At 52.6% G+C, this 26,163-nt stretch overlaps 12 protein-coding genes and 1 non-coding gene across 13 annotated transcripts; 5 read left to right on the forward strand and 8 right to left on the reverse strand.

The window, feature by feature from the left end:
- Positions 1 to 5: 5 nt before the first annotated feature.
- Positions 6 to 2,047, forward strand: P170DRAFT_212694 (uncharacterized protein). The gene is made up of 3 exons (XM_024842822.1): positions 6 to 780; positions 835 to 1,203; positions 1,267 to 2,047. Exons 1-3 carry the CDS (start codon positions 317 to 319, stop codon positions 1,892 to 1,894), a joined length of 1,461 nt encoding a protein of 486 aa, XP_024703823.1. The 5' UTR covers positions 6 to 316; the 3' UTR covers positions 1,895 to 2,047.
- Positions 2,048 to 2,424: 377 nt separating this feature from the next.
- Positions 2,425 to 2,497, reverse strand: P170DRAFT_t130. The gene has a single exon. It is a non-coding gene; the product is annotated as a tRNA-Lys (tRNA).
- Positions 2,498 to 2,743: 246 nt separating this feature from the next.
- P170DRAFT_438107 (SDR family NAD(P)-dependent oxidoreductase) lies at positions 2,744 to 3,913 on the reverse strand. Its single transcript, XM_024849511.1, has one exon. The coding sequence runs from the start codon at positions 3,885 to 3,887 to the stop codon at positions 2,901 to 2,903; it is 987 nt and encodes a 328-aa protein (XP_024703824.1). The 5' UTR covers positions 3,888 to 3,913; the 3' UTR covers positions 2,744 to 2,900.
- Positions 3,914 to 4,429: 516 nt separating this feature from the next.
- On the reverse strand, positions 4,430 to 5,758 carry P170DRAFT_477137 (uncharacterized protein; the record flags this gene model as incomplete). The annotated part of the gene is made up of 1 exon (XM_024853420.1): positions 4,430 to 5,758. The coding sequence occupies one exon, from the start codon at positions 5,756 to 5,758 to the stop codon at positions 4,430 to 4,432; it is 1,329 nt and encodes a 442-aa protein (XP_024703825.1).
- A 693-nt stretch (positions 5,759 to 6,451) lies between these two features.
- Positions 6,452 to 7,428, reverse strand: P170DRAFT_477138 (putative thiol methyltransferase; the record flags this gene model as incomplete). The annotated part of the gene is made up of 4 exons (XM_024853421.1): positions 6,452 to 6,766; positions 6,815 to 7,078; positions 7,137 to 7,305; positions 7,367 to 7,428. The coding sequence occupies 4 exons, from the start codon at positions 7,426 to 7,428 to the stop codon at positions 6,452 to 6,454; spliced, it is 810 nt and encodes a 269-aa protein (XP_024703826.1).
- A 195-nt stretch (positions 7,429 to 7,623) lies between these two features.
- Positions 7,624 to 8,222, reverse strand: P170DRAFT_212830 (uncharacterized protein). Its single transcript, XM_024842823.1, has one exon. It carries the CDS (start codon positions 8,131 to 8,133, stop codon positions 7,819 to 7,821), a length of 315 nt encoding a protein of 104 aa, XP_024703827.1. The 5' UTR covers positions 8,134 to 8,222; the 3' UTR covers positions 7,624 to 7,818.
- A 352-nt stretch (positions 8,223 to 8,574) lies between these two features.
- Positions 8,575 to 9,900, forward strand: P170DRAFT_438110 (uncharacterized protein). The gene is made up of 3 exons (XM_024849512.1): positions 8,575 to 9,046; positions 9,105 to 9,349; positions 9,401 to 9,900. The coding sequence occupies exons 1-3, from the start codon at positions 8,780 to 8,782 to the stop codon at positions 9,564 to 9,566; spliced, it is 678 nt and encodes a 225-aa protein (XP_024703828.1). The 5' UTR covers positions 8,575 to 8,779; the 3' UTR covers positions 9,567 to 9,900.
- Positions 9,901 to 10,619: 719 nt separating this feature from the next.
- Positions 10,620 to 12,570, forward strand: P170DRAFT_361043 (class I adenylate-forming enzyme family protein; the record flags this gene model as incomplete). Its single annotated transcript, XM_024844448.1, has 5 exons — positions 10,620 to 10,932; positions 10,996 to 11,750; positions 11,801 to 11,889; positions 11,942 to 12,066; positions 12,122 to 12,570. The coding sequence occupies 5 exons, from the start codon at positions 10,620 to 10,622 to the stop codon at positions 12,568 to 12,570; spliced, it is 1,731 nt and encodes a 576-aa protein (XP_024703829.1).
- Positions 12,571 to 12,803: 233 nt separating this feature from the next.
- P170DRAFT_477141 (putative O-methyltransferase) lies at positions 12,804 to 14,207 on the reverse strand (the record flags this gene model as incomplete). The annotated part of the gene is made up of 5 exons (XM_024853422.1): positions 12,804 to 13,117; positions 13,178 to 13,632; positions 13,702 to 13,825; positions 13,884 to 14,010; positions 14,067 to 14,207. The coding sequence occupies 5 exons, from the start codon at positions 14,205 to 14,207 to the stop codon at positions 12,804 to 12,806; spliced, it is 1,161 nt and encodes a 386-aa protein (XP_024703830.1).
- Positions 14,208 to 14,434: 227 nt separating this feature from the next.
- Positions 14,435 to 16,605, forward strand: P170DRAFT_387034 (uncharacterized protein). Its single transcript, XM_024845792.1, has 3 exons — positions 14,435 to 14,842; positions 14,894 to 15,573; positions 15,622 to 16,605. Exons 1-3 carry the CDS (start codon positions 14,492 to 14,494, stop codon positions 16,589 to 16,591), a joined length of 2,001 nt encoding a protein of 666 aa, XP_024703831.1. The 5' UTR covers positions 14,435 to 14,491; the 3' UTR covers positions 16,592 to 16,605.
- Positions 16,606 to 16,716: 111 nt separating this feature from the next.
- P170DRAFT_511085 (uncharacterized protein) lies at positions 16,717 to 18,323 on the reverse strand (the record flags this gene model as incomplete). Its single annotated transcript, XM_024854853.1, has 5 exons — positions 18,062 to 18,323; positions 17,863 to 17,967; positions 17,577 to 17,801; positions 17,385 to 17,527; positions 16,717 to 17,311 (listed from the first exon to the last, which is right to left on the reverse strand). Exons 1-5 carry the CDS (start codon positions 18,254 to 18,256, stop codon positions 16,717 to 16,719), a joined length of 1,263 nt encoding a protein of 420 aa, XP_024703832.1. The 5' UTR covers positions 18,257 to 18,323.
- Positions 18,324 to 20,478: 2,155 nt separating this feature from the next.
- P170DRAFT_387042 (amino acid transporter) lies at positions 20,479 to 22,926 on the reverse strand. The gene is made up of 7 exons (XM_024845793.1): positions 22,386 to 22,926; positions 22,252 to 22,322; positions 22,077 to 22,190; positions 21,939 to 22,021; positions 21,486 to 21,887; positions 21,110 to 21,435; positions 20,479 to 21,020 (listed from the first exon to the last, which is right to left on the reverse strand). The coding sequence occupies exons 1-7, from the start codon at positions 22,536 to 22,538 to the stop codon at positions 20,586 to 20,588; spliced, it is 1,584 nt and encodes a 527-aa protein (XP_024703833.1). The 5' UTR covers positions 22,539 to 22,926; the 3' UTR covers positions 20,479 to 20,585.
- A 541-nt stretch (positions 22,927 to 23,467) lies between these two features.
- P170DRAFT_359758 (cytochrome P450) lies at positions 23,468 to 25,010 on the forward strand (the record flags this gene model as incomplete). The annotated part of the gene is made up of 2 exons (XM_024844375.1): positions 23,468 to 24,815; positions 24,871 to 25,010. 2 exons carry the CDS (start codon positions 23,468 to 23,470, stop codon positions 25,008 to 25,010), a joined length of 1,488 nt encoding a protein of 495 aa, XP_024703834.1.
- Between the last annotated feature and the right edge of the window lie 1,153 nt (positions 25,011 to 26,163).

Consider the following 26,163-nt stretch of genomic DNA (forward strand, 5'->3'; position numbering starts at 1 on the left):
ACCTATTCTCGGTCCGTCAAATGGCCATCAGTGTTCCTAGTATAGCTTCTCATCCAATCAACCCGTCAATGCCATGAAAAATGTATCCAATAAAAATCGATCGCACCTCATTCTTAGCGCTCACCCATTCATCACTTATGCAGTCCCTTGCAGAATACAGATGCCAATTGCAAGGCGGTTAGAAGAAGCAGGCACAGCCTCGCGCGAGGCTGTGCACTTGTCGGGTCGGGGTTCTTTAAATCCCCCGAATTATCCATCCTTCTTCAGAGCAGCTTCATAATTCAATTCCTTACCGCATGGTTAACTGGTTTCAAGAATGGCAGCGGGCCTCGACGCCATAGGCGTAGCCGCCAGCATCATCCAGCTTGCCGACTTTGGCGCCCAGCTGTCCATGAAACTCTACACTTTCTACCACCAAGTCAAGAACGCCGACGAGCGGTTGAAGAGTCTATCCAGCAATGTGTCTCTGACGTGCACGGTTTTGAAGCAGCTAGCGTCTAATCTAGAGCAGGACGAACAGGCCCAGCTCTACTCCCATGAGGCTTTCGATACAGCCAGGCAGGTCTCGGCGGACTGCGACGCTATTTTCAAGAAGATCGACAGCGCGCTGGATCGCTTTAAGGATGGGTTAGCGAGGAGCTCGTTGCAGAGGGCAGCTGCGAAGGTTGGGTTCGTGTTCATGGAGAATGACATCAACATCCTCCGGAGTGATCTGGAGCGATTGAAGACGACGATGCTGTTGTTGCTGAATGTTATTATGTATGCGGGTCAGATAAGAAGGTTAGCATCCCCCTCCTATTCCATGATGCAACCTTGGTACTAAGGTCAAGACAGTCGAGCGGAGTCGAAGACTCTTAAAGAGCAATCGGATTTTATCCAAGCCCTGGTTGCGGAAAAGGCAGCATCTGAAATCCAGTTTTTGACCCTGAATAGGGTGGTTGAGAATCCGACAAACAAGCTCTTTGATGATACAGATTTCCGGGCTGGCTCGGTCTCCGACGAGCTGAAATCCTACTGTTCACTTGTTGAGCGCATTCTTTGCGAGATCGGCGTTATCCAATCTAACCTGGAGCCTGACCAATACGGTAGAGTGCGGGATGGGATCCTGAGGCTTCATTCTGAAGAGATTGTTCACTGCGAGCAAGCGCATGGATGGGATGTTGGCCAGCTTCTCAGAGAAGGATTCGCCAAGTTCTGCCATAGGTATGCATGGGTTCCCTCTTACCTCGTCTCGTGGTCAAGTACGTTCTTTTCTAATTTCAGCAGCTCCGGCGATGTGAACGTTTTCACACCGCGCGTCATTTACAACAATGGTGCACCCTCCCCAATGGCCAAGGCGGCTGGGTATACGTTGAAGTGTTCGACCCGGCCTACCAGCCCTTTCCCCGCACAAAAGCCCAGAGACAAGTTGCTTGGTCGATATTCGGACAATACTTTGGCGGGCTCGGGCTGTGCTTTGTCTTCAGCATCGGCTTCATCAGAAGTTCCGCCAGAACTTATTCCTCCGTTTCTTCCACCATTGCAAGGGGATGAAGAGGAATCATCTACCCCTCTTCCCTCTCTGAAAAAAGCACTAGAATCCACCATACCCCAAGCCAGGCATGATGAACTCCCTTCGGATGGAAATGGACTAGCTGAGGGGAACTCGGTGCTACTAAGGCACTTAGAACCCAATCGACCCGATATAGCCGATTTCGAAAGAGACCATCCACTTGTTGAACATTCAAGGTTTTCACGCAAGATGAACATACTTCGCAGATTTGATCAGCGACACCCGGGAGGGAATAGAGAAATATCTCCACGCCTCGAGAAAGCTAAATCAGCATTGTCACTACTCCTAGAAGTCGAACCACGGAATGAAGAAAATAAACCCGCTTTGCCCTTCAAGGAGTAAGTCAGCCAGAGTTCCAATCTCCGTCCCTAATAGAGGAAGGGTTAGTAAAAGCTGATTGAATATAGGAACTGCATGTATCCTGATCGCGATGAGTTCTCGACTAGCCCTGGACAAAAGCGGGCTCTATCTACAGCTGAAGAGGGTGGTCGGCCAGTGGCCAAACGACGCCGATATTCAGTGGGGATTGATGCTCCTGTGGAATCTCAGAAGGATTCCTCCTGTTTGGAGTCCGTTATTCTGGCGTGGACGACTCTGGAGAAACACGAACTATATCATGACCCGGGGGGGTTGGAGACCTCTTAAAAATGATACGAGTTATCTGGTTTGATTTCCACGGGAAAAGAAGGGAAAATAGTCTCAATCTAGCCAACCAATTCGAAAAGGCACATGCCAAGCAGCGGTGGCGCGCCAAGTGGGTCGGCCAAACTGCGAGTCCGACGATCCGAAACCACACAGATTTTTCACCAGAACAAGAGGCAAAAGAAAATAGGATCAAGACATCAACCAAAAAACGAAAAAGAAAGGAAGTCAGCCCAACGCGGGGCTCGAACCCGCAGCCTTGTGATTAAGAGTCACACGCTCTACCGATTGAGCTAGCCAGGCTTCCTTGTTGAAAATCCTATAGAAAGTATGCTTTATCAAGGAAGAGCACTACAAACGTCGTAGTTGGGTATGTTCTGGGCTCATATGCGCACTAGGAATTCATGCCATTTTGAATAGTCTGATCTCTGAGGGGATGATGGCTGAAAGGGGTTTCGAGATACACTTATCATGATATATGATTCAATTGAAGAAGGATAGAAGCTTACGACTTGATATTGACCTCCCAGATTGGTTCCAGAATAATATATATAGCCTCTCATGGGGACACAATCGCTTGATATTCAATAAATATATACATGTTCTTCTCTCACCATCCCAGAGCTTTATACTCTGGGCATTGACGGTCTGGTACATATAAATGCCCTGCATGCTAATTACTGGTTATACACACCGGCGCCAAAGCCTATCGTGTCTTCTCAGCTAGCTCTCCATAGACCCTCACTTTCTCCGCTATACTTCCCTCCACAAGCTTCTGAAACAGCGTTTCGGGTACAAAGTCAAGTAGACCGGAAAGACCATGCAGGAAAAACGGGTTCAGCTCGTTTCGACCCTGACGAACAGCAGTTACAACGCGGTCGAGCGTGACTTTCGCATAGTGACTCGCAGTTGGAGAAAGAGGCGCAAGACCGTGTGTGTTCGCCTGGCTTTGCACGTCCCCCGGGTACACCACAATACTGTCAATAGCCATACCTAGAGCCTTCGCCTCTCTTGAGATAGCTCGACTGATGGAGGCATTAAACCCTTTGACGGCGCTATACATGCAAAGCCAAGGCATTCCCATGTGCGAACCTGAACTCATGTTCAAAACGAGGGAGGGGCCGTTGCGCTTCAGCGATGGAAGGAGAATATGGGTGACATGGGCCATGAATCGGGCGTTCAGGTTGATTATGGCTTCGATCTCGGTGGCAGAATATTCTACAAATGATTTGAAGCTGGGCTGGGCGGTCACGCCGCCAACGTTGTTGATGAGAATGCTGAGATGCATTTCCTTGACCGGATCCAAAGCAGAGTCAATTTCGGCAGGTGTGGCTGTGATAGCATCCAGTGTGATGAGCTTGATTTTGGGTTGCCCTGGCATGGACTTTAATTTGGACTCGGCTTGTTGGAGCTCATCCGGTTTGTGGCCCAGGAGAATGACACCAAATCCACGAGAAACCAGTTCCTCGGCATAGGCATAACCAATACCAGCACTGGCACCTGTGACGAGTGCCCATGATTCCTGGGTCTTCGATTTGTATCGGTCCAGATTTCGATCGCCGTAAAGGACCAGGTGAAGAGAGATGAATCTCCAGGTCTTGTAAAGTGCAAGCGCAAGGACGGTTTTCCCCGTAATACTCGCAATTTTGTTGAAAAAGGACATATTCATACGCTGGGTCCAAATGTTGACCATTCAGTGGCTGGATCGCAGCAATGGACTTTTTCTCATATTGTTTACGAATGTAGGGAGGTTTTTAAAGGTTACAACTCGGATGAGACGGGATCGGCTCGGACATGAAATCTGCGAACGGGAGACTAATAAATTACCATCGGATACTCGCCGCTCCGTTGGTTCTGTATTGTAATGTGGTACTACTTACAGCTGTCAATAAATTCCCAACTAATATAGCTCTCCTCAAAGCGCTTTTAAAGGACATACCTACCAGTACCATAACTGGAAACTGGAAAGGGAGGTATAAAGACGCAAGCTGATGCATAAGTCCCTTATTTACAACAGTGGCGCAAAAGACACACCCTTGACGTTAAATATCGCAACCCATGCTATTTCTAACTACACAACTTACAAAAGTAACAGCTTCCTTTAAATAAAATACATTCTTTGACATTCTGATCCGAGATATTGAAACTAAACCGTGAGAAAACGAAAAGAGAGAAAACGAGAAAAAAAAAAAAAGAAAGAAAAGGAATCAACAAAAATGCACGCTGACCCGTCCTCTAATCAGAGTCAGAAACCGGACAATCAACCAACCTCTTAGTCCATCTTGCGATTCTACCGCTAAGATCAGGGGAAGGATACCAGTTCGACGAGTCGGTCTCGGAGTCGAAGCTCTGGAAATCCGAAAAATACTCCGTTTCCATATCTCTCAGAATGGCTCGGGCCTCCTCTGTGTACAGCTCCGCGCAGTTGTCAGAGACAGAACAGGCTTCCTCTAGAAGGGCAAAAGGTCGACCCCAAGGGTATCTAGCCAGGTCCTGAGGACATCGCAGATGCTGTTGAAACAAGCCGTTGTTGCCAGCGGTGCGCGTGGGATCGCTGCTGGTGAGCTTCTTGATATGGAAGAATCGGTACACGTCGTCTTCTGTCTTGAATTTGTATTTTCGCCTGCTCTCGGCATCTCGGGGCATCCAGTGGAGATGGCGCTCGTAGGTCCAGACGGTTAAAGCGGCGAGGAACTCTTCATCTTCCGGATTGTCCTCGCTGGAGCTGCAATCTGGTAGCGAGATCATGGGCTTGGGGGTTGATTGTGGACCGCAGGATGGACGGGCCACGGGCTTGCGCTCGAGATCTTTTATCAGTTCTCCAAGCGCGTCAACCGCTGTGCGAAGACTTTCCGTGCGTGACTCAATATTGTCTCTAATTAGAGACGAGCGCATCAGGTGGGCCGGGGGGAAGACATTGCTGTGACCTGGGCGCAGGACGCCACAGTACCAAGCGTCATATTGGCCATCCGACTCCCTTTGATCTTCGAGACGAAGCCACTCTTCAAGCCCTTCGAGGTCTCTGACGATGATTCTGTTGCGGAAGATCACCGTGTTCCCAGCTTCGATCTCATCGCGAATTGTCTGCACCTCCCAGCGGCGAACTTCAGAGCGCCATCTACTCATCGCGGCGGTGTACTCTGCAAATTCCGACTCGACGTCGTCCAGATTGCGGCGGAGAAGCGACCTACTTTCTTCCAAACGGGCTTTTTCTCCCCGGAACGGCCGATCGACAAGCACCTGCGACAGCTGCGTGTTTCGCCCTGCGCTGGTCTGGAACCGGTAGTACGGTCGCGAGGTCTGAGCCACTAGGAAGACCGGCAGATATGCAGTTCTCATGTTGCAAGTCTTCTGCTCAGAAAAAGGATCGTTTGTGAGGATTGACATACCGCATCGAGTTCGGTCTGGCAACGGCATGCGCCAGGTGGGCATTTCCGGAGGGGAGCTGGACACCTTTAACAGCTTATCCGGCGCCTCTAGATCAATCCAGTAGACTTTAGAAACGAAAAGGAAGGGGCTGATCGGCTCAGACGAGCTGGTTTTGTGGTCAGGGGCGTCTGACATTGTCTGGTCTTCTGCCATGCCTTGACACATTGCTTTGGCTCGGTTGTACTTTAAGGTCACGATTTTGGTCAAGGGGGCAGGAGTAGAGGTCGATGCTCTGGAGCTTTCAGATTTGACCTTTTTTGGGGGCTCGTGAGGCGGAGGCGACCGCCCAAGCCGTTTGTTGGACCTTTTCAGCTCGTCGCCTGTTTGCGATTTTCGGACCTGTTTGTTTCTATGGGCGAGGGGGGTGGTTTCAATGCTTTTATTTGACCCATGCTGTCTTGTCTGCACTTCTCTTTTCTGTTGGATGGGTACCTGACGCCGAGAGAGCTGGTGGTGGCAGCGAGTCTGGAGTCACTGACTCAATTCACTTAAGCAGGCAATTTGTATAAGAGAGCAATATAAGAAAGCAGTTGAAAAGTGAAGGTATGTGGGATATATGAGATAAGTGGAACAAAGTATAAGCAAATAACAAACAAGGATATTCACTGGATGAAGAAGTAGTGCACTGAAACAACGAGTGGAAAGGTCCGATCAAGGAGGTCCTTTTAAGCCTTGCGAAAGCAGAAAGATGACGATTCGAGCGAGCAGGGATGGTAAAGCTGCTACCGGAGACCTCCACTTCAACAACGACGACTTCCTAAAGTAAACATGCAGACATACCGTCTTCAACTGCTGAATTATGTGCTTTTGGAGAGGAAATCTCCTTAATCATTTCTTAACATAGACACTCAACATATCCGTTCCCCTTGACTGCTCATATGACCGCCCAGGCTTCACATACAGCGTCCTCGTGAACTTTCCTCCCTCATTACTCTGCTCCACCTCCTCACCATCAACCACTCCATCGCCACCCTGCGCCAGAAGGTTCCAGTGCACACCCTTCAACCCCCACGGCGGACCAGGAAGCTTTGGGTCCTTCCAGAGCGGAAATTCCAGGCAAACAAGTTGGCCCGTTGGGGCTAGCAGATCGGCCATTCGAGATGCCCATGCAAGGCGCATGGTCGGGTGGAGGGCGCATAGAAACTGTCCAAGTAAGCAAAGCCCACAACCACAATGTAATTGAAAACTTACAGTATAGTCATATATAAGATCAAACCTCATCCCGCGGTCCCAGTCGGACTTGAAAAAGTCCCCTTGGAGAATGGTTACCTCGCCTTTCTTGGTCTTGGCCTCCGTCGCAGAAGACTCAGACCCAAAGTTGTAGCTCTGTGGATTCGCCAGCTCTCCCCTGGCATAATCCTGGGCAGTGGAAACACCCGTCGCGGAGACGTCGAGCCCATATACGTCGAAGCCGTGCAGCGCTAGCATCACAACGTCATAGCCTTTGCCACATCCCTGGAGAAGACATTAGCATCCACCATTCACCAAAATCGATAAAATAAACCTGACATACTGGAACTAAAGCCCTCTTTCTCCGCCCGTCCCCCGTAACGGGGTGGAACAGGTCTCGCCGCTCCTCGACAAGATCGATCAATGCCGGCGAGGGCTTCGATCGATCCCACAAATCGCTGTCATCCGAGTCCCAGAGCTGGGACCATCCATCTGTGTAGTCTTTGATATCCCTAGATATGGTAGGTTAATTACACTGCATCCAGAGGCAAGAAATGAGAATAAGATGCATACTGCACGTCGAAATGCCGAATAAGCCGGGTCTGGCCTTCTGGGGTCTGTGTCGCTTCTGCCATGGCTTTTCTCTGGTTCTATCGCTGTGGTATGCTTTAACTTCACCCCTGCAATACAGAAGATGGTTGCGTGGGCCAAGCCAGGGATCTCGACCTTTATAGGAGAGGAAATCCACCCGCTGAGGTCTGGACGCCGACGGATGAATCAGTTGCAGTAGTGAGTGGAGTGTTCGGCGACTGAATCTCCCCGCGGATTGGCTGCGGTCGTCAGGGGCACGCCTTTTCCATTGCCGATTCGGGGAAGATGTGGGGCTCTTGGATTCTGGATCAATACAACAACCCGGAGAACCCCCTTGCTCACGAACAGGGGACGGCGCAGGAGATATGGCACCAGACACAAGGCCAGGTGCACGTTGTCATGGCGGGAGCAGGAACGGGATGCACCGCTACCGGCTAGCCAGAGGCCTGAAGCAGAAGAACCCCGATGTGCATGTCGTTGGTGTGGACCCTCCATCGATCAAGCGGACTCACGGCAGGAGGTTGTTCATGGGTAATATCCCGATGTTCAGCAAGGCTGTTATGACAGCTGGAGGTTAGAGGTCCATCTCCGACCGGGTTCGGTTTACGGCGTCGAGCGTTTGGGAACCAAGTCGAAACCTGGTGGACTTTCAGGCCGGTTTGTTCAGACAGGGAATCTTTTTTCTTGCTTATTCGGATACGGATAGTCGGTATGTGTTTCAAAACATAGTCTGAGAATGCCTGTTGCATTTTCTGGCAGCTTCGACTTGCTCACGGGCTCAATTCCAACTCTGATACTGATTCAGCGCCATGTCGGAAGCGACGCCAGGTTGAAACGGTCAGTGTAGAAAGCGCCCGGGGACCTTTGAGGATCAATTTTGTATAGTTTATCATCAGAGGTGATTTGATAGATTGCCTCGCATACTCGCATGAAGTCCAAGGAGAGAGAGTTTGTTCATGAAGACTTCCATGGATTCGAATGGCGCGCTTCTGGCTGCTACTTTGGGAATAGCGTTGATCTCGGTCGTCTTGAGCAACTCCTGATTGGTCAAAGTCCCGCTTTTCTGGGTCTCGGCAGACCTGACCAATCAGGAGTGTCGATCTCTTCTATCTTAAACTGCATCTATAAAGATCCATGGATCCATGGATCCATGGATGGAGGGCTTTCAAGTATACCTACGGAGTACATCTCTCCAGAGTATAGGAGTGAAATTGAGATCATTGTGATACCGGCAAGCTATCTTAATATGGCCAAGTGCAGGGTTGTAGGCGGGCAAGACAGCCTAATCCATACTCCGTAAGGTCACGGTTGCCTTAGCGCCTGGCTGGGGCCATTTCATCCCACGATCTTGCAACCTAGTCAGATCACAAACCCAACCTCATCATCCCCGCAGACATGGCAGATATCTCAGAGAACACGCCACTGTTGCGCGACTCGTCGGACTCTGGAGCCGCCGAACATGAGCGTCACGACATACCGACGCAGAACCCGGCGGACAACTCCCTGCGGTTCGTGACTGCGTTGACCTGGTCATCCCTCGTTCTGGCCGTGTTAGTTGTCGCGTTTGATCTCACCGTGAATATCCTGGAGGAGACAAATTACGGCAGTGGTTACTACATGCCTTGGGTTATGCGCATAGCTATCACCGCCATGTGTGTGGTGGTATGTGTTGTGGTCGCAGTGTCACTTTAGGAGATACATGGCTGCTGACTTGACATAGGGCTTGGCCACCGTCTTGATCTCGTTCCTGAACCTGGTTCGTCTGTATCATAGCCAGCGCGCCCTCTGGCTCTGGTTGAATCTCATTTTCGACTTCATCATTGCCTTGTACTCAATCGTATACTGCGGTCAGGGGATTGTCCTGAACTGGGCAGAGACATGCGATCCTTCCAGCGAGAACTGTCGCTTCACTCGGCGCATCGAGGCCTTTGCGTATATCACTCTGGGTTTTGGGCTGGCTTTGGGGTGAGTGTGGACCTGGACTCTCGTGATTTCACATACTGATGGCTGGATTAGCATCACTCACTTGGTTTTATTCTTCCTGCGCTGTGCCCTGGCATTTCGCATGAGATTCTGGCGAGGATTTCAACACTGGAGGCTTCCGGCTGGGCAGCTGACGGTTGAATTCACCATTAAGTTTCTGCGACAAGAACCTCAGAGTGGTGAGGCCCAGAATCAGTAGCTGCTCTTGAATGGCAGCGGAGTTCTTGTGTGGATGCTCCATTCGGATTCGTTGGGGCTGGATCGTGGAGTGCATAGAGGTGGTATATGTTTATTTCCATAGATTTTCCGCTCTGGCGCACTGACAAATGTAGATCGAGGCTAAAGGGTATGGGGTTGAAAGGGTTCAACCCATATGGGTTTTTTGCGGTTCTGCACGGGTCGGGTTGAACCCGGTTCATGGCTCAGCGTGGGTAGGATTTTTTCCAGAGTTGTTTTCTACCCACGATGAGCTTTCATAATTAAGTCCCGAAATACTCTATTATATAGTTGGTACATATACAAGTAAATACTGTCTAAAAAAGTATTTCACAAGTACTCGCAGTTATGTAAACCTCAGCGTGGGTAGAGCAATAATACCAAGAATTCTCTACCCACGCTGAACCGGCTGAACCCGTTGAACCCCCAGAATTGGATCGGGTTGAACTGCGCCGAGTTGAACCCCGGTTTGTCGGTCGGACATCCCGAACTCTTCGAATATTTCTTAAGGTTCTAGCAATAGTTAATTAATTGTCTTATTATATTTTTCAAATCACTTCTATGGAGATATTCTTTGCCATCACAGTTGTTCACCGTCTAAACTGGGACCGCAAATATATATCGTACGAAACACCAGAATATAACTTATGACAGCGTTCTACTACTACAATAGCTGCATACTATAGAAATTCAAAACCCAAAGCAGACTATTGGGATCATGTCACCTGAGCTGCAAACCCTAATCATCTCAGTTCCTCGTGTCCGGCAGCGAGTCAACAATGACAGTCAATACATCATCAAGAATGTGATACCTCCGACAGACGCAAGAGGCGACGCAAGGAGCAATGCACCGCTATGTCATCAATCACCTCCCCATCGGAGATGCCATGACGTGGCCTGCAGATAGACAACTGTACACCAGAATGTCTGATCTCGTAGAATACTTCGTTCCGATGATACTTAAACTATCACGATAGGGGTGTCATTCACGGACTATTCCCAGGCCCCAGATTCAAACCAAGACTGATCTGACACAATGACAACTACTCCCTTGCGAGTTCGCCAAGAGCCAGTTCTGCTACGACTCTTCGAGTGGTGGCAGAGGTCTCCCCAGTCCGTCGCGATCAGTGACCCTCGCCGAGAGGAAGAGGACTTCACGATCGCGAATCTACTGTATGATGTCTTGAGCGTCAAACAAGATCTCTACGAGGCCCTGAGCGAGGATGCGAGAGCCCAACTCCAAGATCCTAAGACCGACGTGTGCATCGCTCTCATCGCCCATCCCGGATACCGGTACTGTGTGCTTTTGCTGGCGATATACGCTCTCGGAGGAGTCGCTGTCCCGCTATGTAAGTGAACCAGTCCATCACATTCCATCGCGAAAGTCTTGACTGAGAGACGGTCGAAAATAGCACCGACCATCCATCCGGAGGAATTCACCTATTTCCGCGATGTCACCAATGCAGTGCTCCTGACCGCAATGCCCGAGGCCACCCAGCGCGTCAATGACATCTCGGCCCTGACGGGTGTGAATTCATTCATCTTCGACAAAACCGCGCCGTTTACTGGCCCCGGACCCGAGTTCGTCCTCGACGCCGACACCCCTCCCATCAGCCCCGACAAAGGACTCTTGGTCATCTTCACTTCTGGCACCACAGGTCAACCCAAGGGCATCCTGCATACCCGGGAACGCGTCACGATAGGCATCCAAGCCTGGGCTGAGACACTGGGGCCCTCGTCGAGCGATACGTGGCTGCATACCTCGCCCGTGAACTGGATGGCCGGGTGCATCCGCGTCTTCATCTGCACGGCGTCTGGCACGAGGATCCAGTTCGGCGACGGTTCCGACACGGTGGAAATGGCCCTTCGGTATTTGCAGCGCGGCCATTTAACAGGCTTGTTTCTCGCGCCGGGCCCCTTGGCTACATTGGCGGATAGGCTGGAGGCGATAAGGCATTCCGGAGACCTGGAGACGTATGGGGCCCTTGTGTCGCACTTGCGTGCCTTGCGTGTGTTGGTCACGGGGTCGATGACGGTCAGCACGCCGCTAAAGAAGACCTGGAGGGATATAAGAGGTGGGAAGCACCTGACGGTGCTCTATGGTATGACGGAATCGATGGTCCTAGTGTCAGCGACGGATTGGACTGAATGCGTAGATTCTCCAATCGTAGGTGCTTCTCTGACGAGGAGCCTAGACGCAAATACTGACTATTGCAGGGCTCCTCTGGGCTGCGACTTCCCCAGGTATCTATTAAGATTGCCAACACGGGCGAGATATGTGTCAAGACACCGGGGCTGGTTAAGAGGTTAGCAGGATAATTGCCTTGAGAGGACCAGAAGATAACGCTCGGCGACCAGATACCTCTCCGCAAACCCCAGCGATATGAGCGAAAAGTTCGACTCGGAAGGATTCTTCAAAACGGGCGACATCGGTCGACTGGAGAACGATGCGTTATTCGTTCTAGGTCGCGCATCCGAAGACGGTCAGTCGGATCTATCAGCTCCATACAAATGGACAGGCTAACAATGCTTGAATAGTGATTCACCACCGAGCGTGGAGAGTGTACGCCCCAGAGGTAGAAGGCGAACTCGCCGAGCATCCGCAAATCCAGCAAGCCATTGTGCAAAGTGTCCCGGATGCCCTGCTCGGAGATCATGTTGCTGCTCTTGTAGTGATGTCTGATCGCCGTTCTCGATGTCAGGATGCACACACCGACGAAACCGATAAGTTGGATCTCCGTACGCTGCGAGAATGGCTGGCCCTGGAACGGGGGATGAGTGCGTCGAAGCTGCCTACCATGCTCCGGATTATTCAGTCTGTCGATGAGGTCCCAACGACGGCATCGATGAAGCCGATCAAGAGGAAGATCCGTGAGAAATTCTTCGGCAAAGATGAGCTGGCGAGTGGCAGGGTCGAAGCGTGGGATCAGTCTTGGGTTGAGCCGTGGCTTGGACATCGCCCGTTTGATTGGCAAGGAAAGTTCTGAATGAATTCCGTGAGCGTGAATAACTTGGAAAGACTGGTTTATTTTCAAATAGGAGATTAACACGAGATACCAAATTGTCTACTCGAAGCTTTGTAATCGGAACTGTGTTGCAAGTTCAACGTGCCAGTGATGATACTTATCCACTAAAATATATGAGCGAAATAGTAAAATACTTAAATCAATTCCAGAGCGAAGATTTCATGACAGATCTCCAATGACCCAACCCGATGACATCACTTTCTCTCAAGCACAAGCACCGCAGAATGGGACGAAAGATCGTGAACATGTATATACACCACCCGGAGTCCGGCACTATCCGCAAGAGCTCTCCACTGCTTCTCCGAGCGCTCCTTTCCAGCCATCATGAACATCATGTACAGATCGGCCATGACCGCTTGCCAAGAGACGTTGGTGTCTGGCAGCACAGTCTCATCGATCAGGATCCGGGAGTCGCTCGCCATTACGGGGATAATGTTCTGCAGGATCTTGACGCATTGGTCGTCGGGGTAATCGTGCAGGATTCGACGAAAGTAGTAAAACGGAGCGCCTAAATTAGTTACGGTGTCAGCTTACCAAGCGCGACAAAACGAGCCGAAGGAGAAACTACCTTGAACCGCTTGGGGGGTGAAGAAGTCTTGAGCCATGACTTTGACCCCCTCGAGTCCTGAAACCTGCGCAACGACCTGAGGCATATCCTGAAGGACAAGATGGCCGCTCAAACAGGGGTGTTTGTCCTTCAGATGTCCAGTCTGATGGCCGTAGCCGCCTCCAACATCCACGAGGAACGGCCTGTCCGACGAGGGCTGTGAGCACTCCATAAATTCGTGAACTGCATCGTCTAGGAGCTTGAAGTTCCGAGCCCAGTTGCTCGCTTGATTTGATACCATCGCTAGCTGCGCATTCTGCATATGTTCCGGGTTTTGGGCCAGCCATTCAAAAGCCGACAGCTCGGTATTGAAGGCCTTCTGCAGCGGGGTTTTGGTTTTGACGGAAATGCTTTGATAGTTTGTTTCGGCCAGGAAGGGAGGGACCACTTGGAGGACGGGGCCTACGACGTTGAACCTGGACAGGATGAGCATGACAGCGTATATCGGGCGATATGTGGGATGAAGGCAGGAAACTAAAACATACGCTTGGCTAGTGACCGCCTCAGCTCCTTTTCCTGTAAAGATCTGGGTTACTTGATTGGCTGCGAACTCCTCAACTCCGGTCTGTTTGATCAGGTTGTTGGAGGCGAGGTAGCGAAGGATACGGCCTGGGGTTATATGTTCGTCAGCAATCCGCAGACACCCAGGCTAGCCTCCGAGCCCTACCAAGTAGGTCCTCATCCACCTTGAGCTGTTCTGCAAGGCTGCTGACGGTGCGAGGAGATTCGCTGTTGGCGAGTGTTTTGAAGAGGTTTATATCGATGCTCACGCGGACAACGGTCAGCTTGACGGGCTGAGGGTTTCAAGTCAGTACATCTGCATTCTTAAGTATAGGAAGCCGCTTCACACCGAGTTAAGTAGCTGATAAACGATATACTTCGGATCTTGGATCTCAAACAGAAGGTCTTCCAGGGCTGTCTGGATCGACCTGCGCGCTGCCTCGTCGGCGTTCTTGGCCAGGGAGTGAACCTGAGCGACGATTGAGTCCATGGTGAAAGAAATATCGGCGGAGAATAGGAAGACTTTAGAATATTGAATAACTGTAGTGTATGAATCTGAAGGGTTGTACCAGCGCTGGGATATCTTTATAGAAGAGCCAGTCTGACGACGCCGCGGAACATCCGCGGAGAGGCCGACCGCTGATTGGCGCCGCTCCTTCCGACCCCAACTTTCTCCTCCTCCACGGACATTCATTCATTTACAAGTCCACGGAGTCCACGGAGCCTTGTCCCTGCCATCGCCACTGTCGCACTGCATCCTGTGCAAAGCAAACAATGCGACGGAAGGTTCAGAACGCTGCTTCGCGACAGCGACCGGTATCCTGCCAGTTCTGCCGCGCCAGAAAGCTGAAATGTAATCGCCAACTACCCTGTGGGAATTGCATCAGCCGTGGAATCGCGTGTCAGCTGTATTCGCAGCCGTCGACTGGCGAGTCGGTGACGGATCCGCATATCCTCGAGCGCCTGCGAAGGCTGGAGGATATCGTGATGCGCAGCCAAAGCCAGAGACAAACATCCCTGGTTGCAGATGTGGTTACTCAGACGCCATATTCGGATCCTCGGTATCACCAGGCGACTACGGAGGTGAAACGTCTCGAGCAGGAGTGTATGCGCCAGGACCTTTCGGTACGCTTGGTTGCAGTGACGGGAAGAGATGAAACATTAACATGAGCCTAGGAAACGATCCACCCAGGTGGTGTCACCTTCAAGATATGTCCCATTCAGCCAGGAGTGAGCGCTACAGTCGCTATCAGTAACAGCGGTTCCTGTCTCGGTGAAGCTGAGAGCGTCAGACGCCCGTTTTGCCTGCCACACATCGACGAGGCAAGACGACTGCTCGACAAGTACATCCGCGACATTACCTATCTCCACCATGTGGTTCACATCCCTACGCTGCGTGCCGTAGTGGACGGCATCTATGAAGACATCGGCAGCCTCAAACAGCCAACACCAAGCCATGTGGTGCTCCTGTACAGCATCGTAGCTAGCGCGATTTACTCGTGGACCGAGCAGGACGTAGACCTACCATTCTGTCGCAATGGCGAAGACGCGACCAAGATGTCTGCATTATGGGTCAAGTCGACCCTGGACTTGCTGGACTACCTGCGTCGTGCATCCTCGAAGTCCCTAGAAGAGATCCAGGCCATCATCATCGCCTCTTTCGTTGTCTGTCACCTCGAAGGCCCGTCACCTCGATACCGAGATCTGATAACATCAGCTATCGCGACAGCACGAGAATTGGGCCTTCACAAAATCGATCTTCCCCACGACCCTGACGCCACCAGCAAGAGCCCCAGAGACCCAGTAGCGACTGAAGTCGCCCGACGGGTGTGGTGGTATCTTGTGTCGACAGACTGGTATGTTCTGTTCATCTCTCAATCCATGTGAAAATGCTGATTCCTCAGGATGTTCTCGCAATACACCGGCCCCTTAAAAGGAACCTACAGCATCAGCCCGCGACACATGGCAGTCAACAAGCCCCTCAACATCGACGACGAGGATCTCCATCCCAGCATGCCCACCACAGCGGCGCCACTGAACCATCCCACGAACATCTCCTACAACCTCCAACGCATCCACCTCGCCGAGATCTGCAGAGAACTGACCGACAGCACACCCCTCACCTCAGGCGCTGTCGAATACGCCCAGGTCTTGAAATTCGACCGCAGCATCATCGGCTTCACCGCTCAGTGGCCGTCCTTCTTCCGCCTCGACGAACACACACTCAACAAGCCAGCCTACAACGCCCCAGCCACCGCTACCCAGCGATACATCCTCAACTCCATCGTCCCCTCCCAGCGCTGCCGTCTCCATCTCCCATACCTCGCTCGCGCAGCGACAGACCCCACCTACGCCTACTCCCGAGACGCGTGTCTCGAAGCCGCCAGACACGTTCTTCGCACGGAGCGACTTCTCGCGAGGGAGGAGACCTTGCCGTTCGTGAGGATGCGACAGCGCCACGCCGGTACTCTGCTGTGTCTCTGCATCGCCATCATCGCGCTGTTGGCGGATAACTGCTTCTGTCGGGGCCGGGGGACGGAGAGCGATGCAGACCGCAGGGCTGAGCTGGCTGATGCGTGTGCGATTCTGGACCGCGCGAAGAAGGAATCGCCGATTGCTGGGCGCTTGCTGGGGTATTTCATGCGGGTCATGCGTGAGCATAATGTGCGACTGCCGGTGAGGATGGAGGATGAGCTACCTGCAGGAAGGGAGAGGACGGAGAGTGTGGCGATGGGTTCGACCGTGGAGGAAGTGCCGGGTGCACCGGATGTGTCGGATCAGCTGGCTCAATGGGAGGAGATCTGGCCATGGGATGGATTGGATACGGAGTTGGATTGGGATGCGATTATTTCGGGGCTGGGGCCGTTGATCTGACCACCCTAGTCTATACAACACACAGAGAGAGAGACAGATCGGTATATCTAGCATAACACATGACTCTATGATTAAATTACTTTTACAATCCTCTATAAGACAGACAGGCCAAATTACCTCCCCCGTCATCGATGATACCCCCCATCCTCCTCCCCCCTCGGCTCCGTCTGCACCGTATACTCAACATCCTTTTTAATAATCATCTTCGTACTCCCTTCACTCCCTAGACTGCCTCTCTCATCGCGATCCTCCTGCGACGGCGCCCCAGACCCCGGAAACGACGTCACCAGCGTCTCAGCGCCCTCGCTGCCCGGCGCCCCCCGCGGCACAAACGCCCCCTGCTGTGTATGCGTATACCCATGCCTTGCGCCCGAGCAGCTCGCCGCGCCGAAACTCTGCAGTGCAAAGTCCCCCCCGCCGCCTTGGCTCTGGGAGTGTCCGATCGTGCCGCGGTGTCGGCCGGAGCCGTACATCGTCGAGGAGCCGTAGGGTGTGCTGCGTGAGCGTGAGCTCGCTTCGAGGTTCTCGTCGCCTGCCGTGCCGTAGGCCGTTGTTACGGCGTTCATGAATGGGCGCAGGCAGAACACGGTGCAGGCGACCAGGGCGTAGTTCATTTCGACTTGTGTCCAGACGTAGTGGGCGATCGAGTCGAAGGTGGGGTTGTGGGAGTTGATGAATTTGTGGAAGGAGGCGAGGCGCAGGGATTCGAGGGGGATGAGACTATCGTGGAGTGGGTTAGAGATTGGATCTTTGGATGGCTGGGGATAAAGGGGGATATTGAGGGTAGGCTTACGGTAGTCTCGCGGCAAAGGATATCATGATCACGACCTTATGCCGGACGGGCATTTGAAGACCGTAGACGAGGCCGACGGAGAAGAGGAAGAGAAAGATTTCGGTGATGATGTCGATGGCCGTGATGAATTGCCATCGGGGGAACTGTTTCTATGAGTATCTGTCTCGACTAAATCTTGTGTAGGAGACATACCAGATTAACGCAGTGCTCGCCCGGCGTCACCCACGGCTTGTTCACGGAGCAGTCGACCGTGACAATCACAATGGAGATGATGATACTGGCCGTGCTGATGGCGAACGTCGCCCAGAGAATATTCTTGTGGCTACGACGCGGCGTCAGACGCGAGTAGATGGCGACAATGCAACATCGTGACAGGAAGAGCGTGACGAGGTAGAGGACGTCGGTGGTGGCGATGTGCTGATGATCAATTAACCCTGAATCGGTAGGAATATGTTAGAAGAAATAGAGGTAGACATACATTTTGAATCCTCGACACCGTCCGATCATCCAGCAAAGTGATCGCCGTTCCGAATCCAATCGACGCGGAATAAAACACCACGATCGACTCCACTATCGCGGTGACCTGCAAAGTGGACTGTCAGCAATGCACAGACAATGCATATCAAGTCTCAGGATATCCAAAAAACGAGAAAATTAGCAGAAAGAGGGCAACTCACCGTCCCACCCAGCAGAATGATATCGTCAAACGCCAACGGCGGACTCAACAGCAACCGCACATACATGCGGATCAACAGACACACCAAAGTGATCACCATGCAGATGGCCGTCGTGATAATGATAATGCCCGCATGATGCTTACTGTCGATGGTCTCGAACGGCGCGGATTGTCCCTCCGGCACGGTGATGGCCATTGCTGGCGGATGATGCTGTTATGCTTCACTATTGCTCGGTTTTCACATAGAGCGCGATGTGTATGATGGATGCAACGCATTCAGGCAGGAAACAGGAAAAAGAAACGAACGACAGGGATAGAATATAATATAGTCTAGTATTAAGTTGGGATTGAAATAAATCAATCGACGGAATGACCACGCAAGGAACACGGCGAGAACAGTCAACGAAACGAAAGGACAGCACGATTTAGCGCCTGTGGCGAGTGCGACGAGATATCGATGGATCCTTCCACCATGTGTTTTTGATTAGCGGTTTTGGGAGGGCCCTGAGATCGAGATCATGCTCCGTGGGCAGCATACGCAGGAATATCCAGACCACGAGTGGGAGCTGGACTGCGTTCCAACATCCACGACCCTAGCAGCTGGAACTAGACGGTTGGGGCTGAAACTGGATAATAAGGTTGGCTCCAGAGCTGAGCTGATGCAACCAGAGACTGATTGAATCATTCAACGATGCTGTGGGTGGTATGCGTTGCTAATAGCCTCCGCGGGCGACGGGGGTTACGGAGAATGCTGGGATGGATCGTGGACGACGGCGTGAATCTGCCTATTCAATTAATTAATCAATAATCAATATCCCGTCTGTTCTCCGTAGTCCCTGGCGAATGGATCTCGCTTTCGCATCGGGGAGGACAGCCCGAGCATTACGGAGTAGATTATTGCTACCGAGACCCGAGTAGCCATTAGCAGGGCATCTCCGTGGACTTGTGCTACTCCGTGCCCGTGGACGACCAAGCAGGCGATTTGAGATACAGACTGGGGCCGAAAAAAACCCCTGCCCAATGTGCAGCATCCAGTCACATCCAGTCATCGAGACTCCTGAGAGCGAGGACCAGGACGGTGGACCCTGGATGTCCCACGCCATGCGCAGATGTGGCTGCACAACGGCGAGCACTTGAGCAGGATTAATATAAAGTTTAGAGAACGGTCCCAGCCAGTCCACAGTTAATACCAAATTAATCTACATCGGCGCCTGGACGGCAGGACTAACTCGAGGGAGAATTGCAGACGAGCGCCGCTCCACTTGGGCCCCGACCCTAGGGTTGCACTAACGGACGAGGGCCGCCCTTTTCGCTCGTCCTCGCGGCGGCGATATTAAATCTGGCCGGCGAGGGATGCAGGGATTTCCCTAAGGATTTTCGAGAATGTCTCGAGCCCCTGTCCGGGCTGCACTTGATCCTGCAGGAGCCGAACAACATGGCAATTGGGCTCGGTAGTACGTATCAGCCATCTACGCCGGCAGACGCAGGTTGATCCTAGGGCGAAGGCGAGAATCACAGAGAAGAAGATCCACCGCACGCACCACCTTCATCATGCTGACATCTTCCCAAACACCTTATTTCTGCCACCCATTGGTTAAACTCCGGATGTGCCGCGCGTTCCGTCCCATCGTGCCAGGCCCAACCCTAGCTGGCGCCTGTAACTGGGAGGACCCCTAGGAGTCCTACGACTGGCCACTCAAAACCTGCCCCTCGCCGATCTGGCCGCCATCGCCATCGTCCAGGAAAACTCAATACGATCGGAGACCCACCGTGTCCTCTGGAGCCCCACTGGCGAGGGAGAGGCGCTGCTGGCTGCGCGCTAGGACGATACTCGGGCTGTCGTGTCGGACCTCGGCCGGGACTCCTGGACCTGTTCGTCGGCGATGGAGTCAGGAGGTACGGAGTTGTCCGAGATGGGCCTGAGTTAGTCCGGTGTAGTACGGCTGCAGACACGGAGTTGAGGTTGTAGTCCAGAGCGTGTGGATTCTGGATAGTATCTGACCATGTGATATTCTTGACTCCATTCCAGATACGTTTCAATCTCTCGGGTCGCCGGGATAAACTTTGGTGAATTCCATGGTTCATGCGCCTGGCGTGCGCCAGGATTCGGAGGATTTTGTTTTCTTTTTCTTTTCTCAGCTTTAGCGCCCCTTTGAACGGTTTAGTGATTTTAGTCTGTCGGGGATGGCGGTAGGGCGAAGCCTAGAATTGCCTACCACGGTTTCGCGCGGTTCAGAGGTGGACTTGTCAGGGGCTTTGTTTGACTTTACTACTTTTTTACGTACAGAGTAGTATTCCTCCAGCCTTGTCCCTCTTGTCACAGGCTCAGAGCTGTGGTTCTCGCGCCCCGAGAATCCCGCTCCGTTTTACTTTTCCGTGGTCGATGCTGAGGGAATACGACGCTACGAGATAGTCCAGGTTTAGAGGAGTTTGACATTAACTATTACTAAAACTATTGAATGGATTCCATGCAAACGGAATTGCCAGGAACCGGATCAAATTAACTAGCTGCCTACTGGATCGAGCTACACGTCACGCTTGACCAGCGCCACCGGGGGAATGTAGTGGTGTCGGCCGCGGAAGAGGTAGTACACGACGGCGATGATGATGACACCGCAGTACATGACGACGCACCAGTTCATGGTCTCCTTGTCGACGGTGGCGGTCAGGGGGAAGAAGGCGAAGACGAAGACCGGCAGCAGGAAGGCCAGCGCGCCGATGTTAACGGCCATGCCGAACCGGCCGAGGGTCCAGCGATGGGGAGGCAAGGGGTGGCCCCGCAAACGCTTCAGCAGGAGGCAGCCGATGGTGATCACGTACGACGACATCAGCGAACTGATGGTCAGGGTGACGATGGCCTGGAGCGCCACGGTGGAGCCGATGTTGATCAGCGACAGCAGCGCCGTCACCACGAAGGACACCATCACGGCGTTGAACGGGATGTTCCAGCCCGGAGTGACCTGCGACCTCGGTTAGCGAGGCTGTACGTAATAGGGTGGGATCGTGGAACCTTGAGGATTATGGCTCGATAGGGGGTCCAGGAACTTACGTAGGAGAAGAACCCTGAAAAGGGGAGGCCCCGGTCTCGAGCGAAGGACCACAGCTGACGAGACGCCGTGGCCACCTCGGTGATGGACGAGGCCGTCAGGGTGAGAACGAGGATGGCGGTCATGGTGTTGGTGCCGGGCAGACTCTCGGTGGCGTTGTAGAACACCTGGATGAAGGGAAAGCCGGTCGGCGAGGCCAGGATCTCGTCGATGTCACCCAGCGTGAAGCAGACGGTCACCAGCATCAGGAAGCCCGACGCGGCGTTGATCAGGACGGAGGTGATCATAGCTTTGGGCAGGGTCTCGGAAGCGTCCTTGATCTCTTCGGCTGGGAAACGTAAGTATATACGTAGTCAGGTCGAGGTGTAATAGACCTACACATGTGCACGGCGCAGTCATATCCGATCAGCGAAGTAATCGTCGTCGAGAATCCGACCAGGGTAGCCACGCCGTTGCTGCCCCATTCACCACCGTCGTTGAACTCGGTAAACACCTGCTTCGCGCTGCGACGGGGTCCCAGAACCCAGAGGGGAATCATAATGGCGAACAGTCCGCAGACGTGCAGAATGAGAATGATGACCTCGACGAAGGGGAGCTTCTTCGCCAGGAAGGTGTTGAACAGGATGGAGAACAGGGTGATCGCAATCACCAGCATGGTTCCGTGCCAGCGCTGGAAGTCGTAGTTCTCGTTGTTCAACACGATCAGGCCCTGAATGATGGTTCCGGCCAGGAAGGTGATGGAGACGATGGCGCATTGCCATCCCATGGCACAGAGCCAGCCTACAGTCTAGTTAGCGAGGTGCTAGGACAGTGAGTTGAACCATCACGTACCAGTAATGTAGCTCAGGAATTTCTGGCAGCTGGCCGGCGCAAATTCCGAAACCCAGTGGTATTGACCACCAGAGGTCGGAGCCCTGAAGCAATCATCAGCACGATATACCATTCCAGTCCCATTAAGAAACAACTTACATGGAGGCCATCTCGGCCAGACTCAAGAACACCAGCAGGAAGCCACAGGCGACGATGAGGAAGCCCCAGATCAAACCGGCCGTACCGCCATCCGTCAAGCCCTGCTCCAGCAAGCTATACAACTCTGCATTAGCGACGGCGTCATGCGACCGAAACAGGTTAACCAGGCACGTACGTCAGAACCACCTCCCACGTGGCAATCAACGTGCATCCAAAGCCGACGATAGAGATATACCGGAAGTTTCGCTGGATGGAGTCAGCGGGGCGATCCAGGAACGCAAAGCTACATTGGGACAGTCGGGTTCATACACGCAGGACCTGTTCTCGACCCAGCGCACTCATGTCGGCCTGATCGGCCGCGGTGCCTCTGTATTTGGTGGGCACATGGCTCTTGGGCACAGGCTCGTCGCCGTAGGTGGACACTTGCGTGCCACCTTTCGTGGTGGTGTCGAAGTTGAACATGGCGACTCGTTCAACCCGAGATGTCGATCAGAAGAGACGAGGGACGATGGAATCAAATCGATGCAAGGGATTCCAGGAAGACACCGAGGATGGCGGATCTTAAATTGAGATTGCAGATTAATAAAAGCAGGTTTATGCCGTAAAAAAAAGAAAATTAAAACCCAAATGTTACAGAAATGAAATGAAAGCAGTAATGCGGACTAACGCCACAGCCTAGTCGTTGGAGACTGGAGGCATAAGCGAGTCGAGAGTCAGTGGAGGTCAGTCTAGAATTGCAGAGGACTGGAGATAGGGGTTCAGCTGGACTCTTGAAGAGAGAATCCGGAGTTTGAGCGAGTCTAATGCAGGGCCGACCGTTAAGAATCGTGGCGATTAAGAGGATGCTCCTACATGATTCCATGTATGTCGAGCCCTAAGAATGCCGGCAGGTGGCAATCCAGACATGCAGTCTTTACGGAGTACAATTTACAGACCCCTGTCGCAGGATTCCTAGTGAGCCCAGCGATGATCAATAAAATAATATAATCCGAGGACTGAATGAGTGACTAACAGGCTTCAGCATCTCCACGCCGCTATGAATTGAGCCCACTTGGACGCGCTGAAACCTCTTGGCGGCCTCAGCGACGGTGGGTCTGTCGGTCAGGCAATCCTTGCTCTGCTGCTGCACCGAATGATCGGGCTCCAATTCTTACACAAGTCGTCGCTGTCTGCATCCCAATGTAGGCAGTCGCTTGAGAATGCGTCTGGTTCGTCGAGCAGTGCCGTGATGTTCCGCGGATCCAACTTGCATACCTCGACGCCACTACTCCGGAGTCCTACTCTCGCTGCACCTTCAGCCATGGCAACCCCTCGGCCAGTGACACAGAAATGATAGATAATCGATCCATCCGAATGGACCGATCCCTCCAAATCCATAAATTCCTCTCGTCATGGCTTCTCCGACCGTCCTTGCGGCGGGCCTTTTGCTGGCCCTGCTTCTCTATCACTACGTAATCCAGCCTTACTGCCTCTCGCCATTAGCGAAGATCCCCAACGCGCATTTCACCGTCCCTTTATCCTCTGCATGGATTGAACGCCGACGCGCTGCCGGAAAAGAGGTGCACACGATCTACGACGCCCATCGCAAGCATGGCTCCGTGGTGCGACTCGGTCCCCGCGAGCTGAGCGTCAACTCCCTGAGCGGCCTGCGAACGATCTACACGGGCGCATTCGAGAAGCATCAATGGTACAACGATCTGTTCGTCAATTTCCACACCGAGAATATGGTGGGAATGGTGCACAATCAGCCGCACGCCCGCCAGAAACGCATGCTCAGCAAGATCTTCTCCAAGTCGTTCCTCCAGGACTCCCCCGACCTCCGTGACCTCTCGCGCATCGTGCTCTCGCAGCGCCTCCTGCCCATCCTGCACCGTGCGGCCAGCGCCGGCGACGTCCTCAATGTCCTGCCGCTGTTCCAGGCCGTCGGCATGGACTTCACGTCCGGGTTCTTGTTCGGCTCTCGCAACGCCACCACGTGTCTGTTCGACCTGCCGGAATGGAAGCGCTGGCTGGACGAGTACGAGCAGTTTAAGGAGATGAGCCGCGACGACCGCCGAGACGGATTCATCGAGTCGTGGTGCCTGTCGCTGTGTCGGCGGATGGAGCACAACGACCATCCGAACGACGTCCCCATCGCCACGAGCCCCGTCGTATACGATCAGCTGCGCGACAGCCTCGAGAAAGACCCCGACAGTCGACCGCGCGAACTGGCCATCGCCTCCGAGCTCCTCGACCACCTCGTGGCCGGCCACGAAACCACCGGCATCTCCTTCACCTACATGATGTGGGAGCTGTCGCAGCGTCCGGATCTCCAGGATGAGTTGCGCCGCGAGCTGCGCACGCTGAGTCCGCAGCTGAAGTTTCCTGCCTCGGACGGGAAGATGGACGCACTATTGGACATCCCCAATGCGTCGGACATCGACGCCCTCCCACTTCTGGACGCCATTCTTCGCGAGACCCTGCGTGTGCATTCTCCGGCCCCGGCCCCCTTGCCGCGCGCGACGCCCTACACGAAAGACGGTGTGTCCTTGGATGGATACGATCACATCCCCGGCGGTATCCGCATCAGTTCCTCCTCGTACAGCCTGCACCGGATTGAAGAGGTGTATCCGGACTCGGAGCAATGGCAGCCTCGACGGTGGCTGGAGCCGGAGGGGAAGATCCACGACATGAGACGATTGTTCTGGCCGTTTGGCAGCGGAGGGCGCATGTGTCTGGGGAGTAACTTTGCTCTGCAGGGTATGTATCTCCGTTTTGACCGGAGGGTGAAACTGAGTGCTAATGGAAACAATAGAGATCAAACTGGTGATGGCCGCGGTGTATACGAACTACAAGACCGAGATCATCGACGACGAGAACATCGAGCAGGACTTCGCTTTTATTTCTCTGCCGGTCGGACGCAAATTAATGTTGAAGTTCACGCCGGTGGGATGAATTACGACGTCACGATGCGACGTGGTGGAGTTTTCAAATTGGTGAGCTGTCAGATTGCAGATGAAAGCATGTTTTGTTGCATATTGCGCAATGTTTGGGATTCTGTCCTACGCAAATTAGGCAAGCGAGTCAACGTAACATTTTTCTGGCTCCTGTGCGACATCAAACGCTGAATGTTCATTTCTATGGCTCTCCAACTCCACTCGGTTTCAATCTAATAAGATCGCCTTACATAGACCGGGTGGTCCAGGCTTGGTAGCGGATGGTGACATTAAGCTCAGGACTAAATTAACATCCTTGAGACAGTTCCATTAGGTGGACACGTCGGAGACTGAAACACCAAGCCTGAGCTGTGTGACGCGTTGAATCCTTCATCAGATGGCTTATGCATTTTATGAAGTACTTTTCAATTTTATCCCAGTCCTCGTGTATCTCATTTCTTCTTCACTGCTTAGAATCATTCCCAATCCCGATAGATGTCCCATTATGACCTCTCCCAGTCGATTCCCGGCGCCACTCAAACCCCGAATCATGACAATTGGTACGACGTGCCTCAAGCCGTAAGCCTACGCCACGGTGGGCGTCGTGAAAGTGATGCAGACTTCGTATGGCAACCGGGCCAGCAGTCGCCATCCGGCCATGAGAGTTACACAACCACGTATAACACGTGAAACGTTGGATAGCAGAGGATCCAGCAGCGGAGAAGACTTTGTGATTGGCATCAAACATGACCGATAATCGGAGTTAATCTCAACGGTATGATGTAAAGAGGGGAGCGAATACTGAGTAGTTCAAGTCGGCGTTGAGTGTATTCTGAGAGCTAAGGGCGGTAGACAACACCCTTATTTTACATATTGATAAGAGATGAATGATAGCCCTGAGGACGCAAACCCGGAGTGATTCCTGCTGAAGGTATCCCTTGCTTACCAGCGTGAGTCATTGTTGTCCAAGGCTGTGATAAAGAAACACATGGATTTCAGCGCTTGAGAGCCCTATCTTGATGATAGTTTCATAGCTTAAAGCAGCCTACCCCTCCATCTTGTTTTCTTTCTTTCTTTCTTCTTATTTTTTATTTTTTTTTTTTTTTATTTTTTTATTTTTTTATTTTTAACGCAAGGCTATTCTAATCTCTGTTGGAGGTTCTGATGAATTC

This window comes from Aspergillus steynii (genome assembly GCF_002849105.1).
Source record: "Aspergillus steynii IBT 23096 chromosome Unknown P170scaffold_5, whole genome shotgun sequence".
Lineage (NCBI taxonomy): Eukaryota > Fungi > Ascomycota > Eurotiomycetes > Eurotiales > Aspergillaceae > Aspergillus > Aspergillus steynii.

Bases quoted from the DNA above. Each gene is read 5' to 3' on its own strand.
- P170DRAFT_438110 (XM_024849512.1), top strand. From the start codon at position 8,780: ATGGCAGATATCTCAGAGAACACGCCACTGTTGCGCGACTCGTCGGAC. The intron at 9,047-9,104 runs GTATGTGTTGTG...GACTTGACATAG, and splicing joins TCACCGCCATGTGTGTGGTG to GGCTTGGCCACCGTCTTGAT. The intron at 9,350-9,400 runs GTGAGTGTGGAC...TGGCTGGATTAG, and splicing joins GGTTTTGGGCTGGCTTTGGG to CATCACTCACTTGGTTTTAT.
- P170DRAFT_387042 (XM_024845793.1), bottom strand. From the start codon at position 22,538: ATGTTCAACTTCGACACCACCACGAAAGGTGGCACGCAAGTGTCCACC. The intron at 22,323-22,385 runs GTATGAACCCGA...GACTCCATCCAG, and splicing joins GTCGAGAACAGGTCCTGCGT to CGAAACTTCCGGTATATCTC. The intron at 21,436-21,485 runs GTAGGTCTATTA...TACGTTTCCCAG, and splicing joins TGACTGCGCCGTGCACATGT to CCGAAGAGATCAAGGACGCT.
- P170DRAFT_387034 (XM_024845792.1), top strand. From the start codon at position 14,492: ATGCGACGGAAGGTTCAGAACGCTGCTTCGCGACAGCGACCGGTATCC. The intron at 14,843-14,893 runs GTACGCTTGGTT...ACATGAGCCTAG, and splicing joins GTATGCGCCAGGACCTTTCG to GAAACGATCCACCCAGGTGG. The intron at 15,574-15,621 runs GTATGTTCTGTT...CTGATTCCTCAG, and splicing joins TATCTTGTGTCGACAGACTG to GATGTTCTCGCAATACACCG.
- P170DRAFT_438107 (XM_024849511.1), bottom strand. From the start codon at position 3,887: ATGGTCAACATTTGGACCCAGCGTATGAATATGTCCTTTTTCAACAAA.
- P170DRAFT_212694 (XM_024842822.1), top strand. From the start codon at position 317: ATGGCAGCGGGCCTCGACGCCATAGGCGTAGCCGCCAGCATCATCCAG. The intron at 781-834 runs GTTAGCATCCCC...AGGTCAAGACAG, and splicing joins TATGCGGGTCAGATAAGAAG to TCGAGCGGAGTCGAAGACTC. The intron at 1,204-1,266 runs GTATGCATGGGT...TAATTTCAGCAG, and splicing joins TTCGCCAAGTTCTGCCATAG to CTCCGGCGATGTGAACGTTT.
- P170DRAFT_212830 (XM_024842823.1), bottom strand. From the start codon at position 8,133: ATGCAACAGGCATTCTCAGACTATGTTTTGAAACACATACCGACTATC.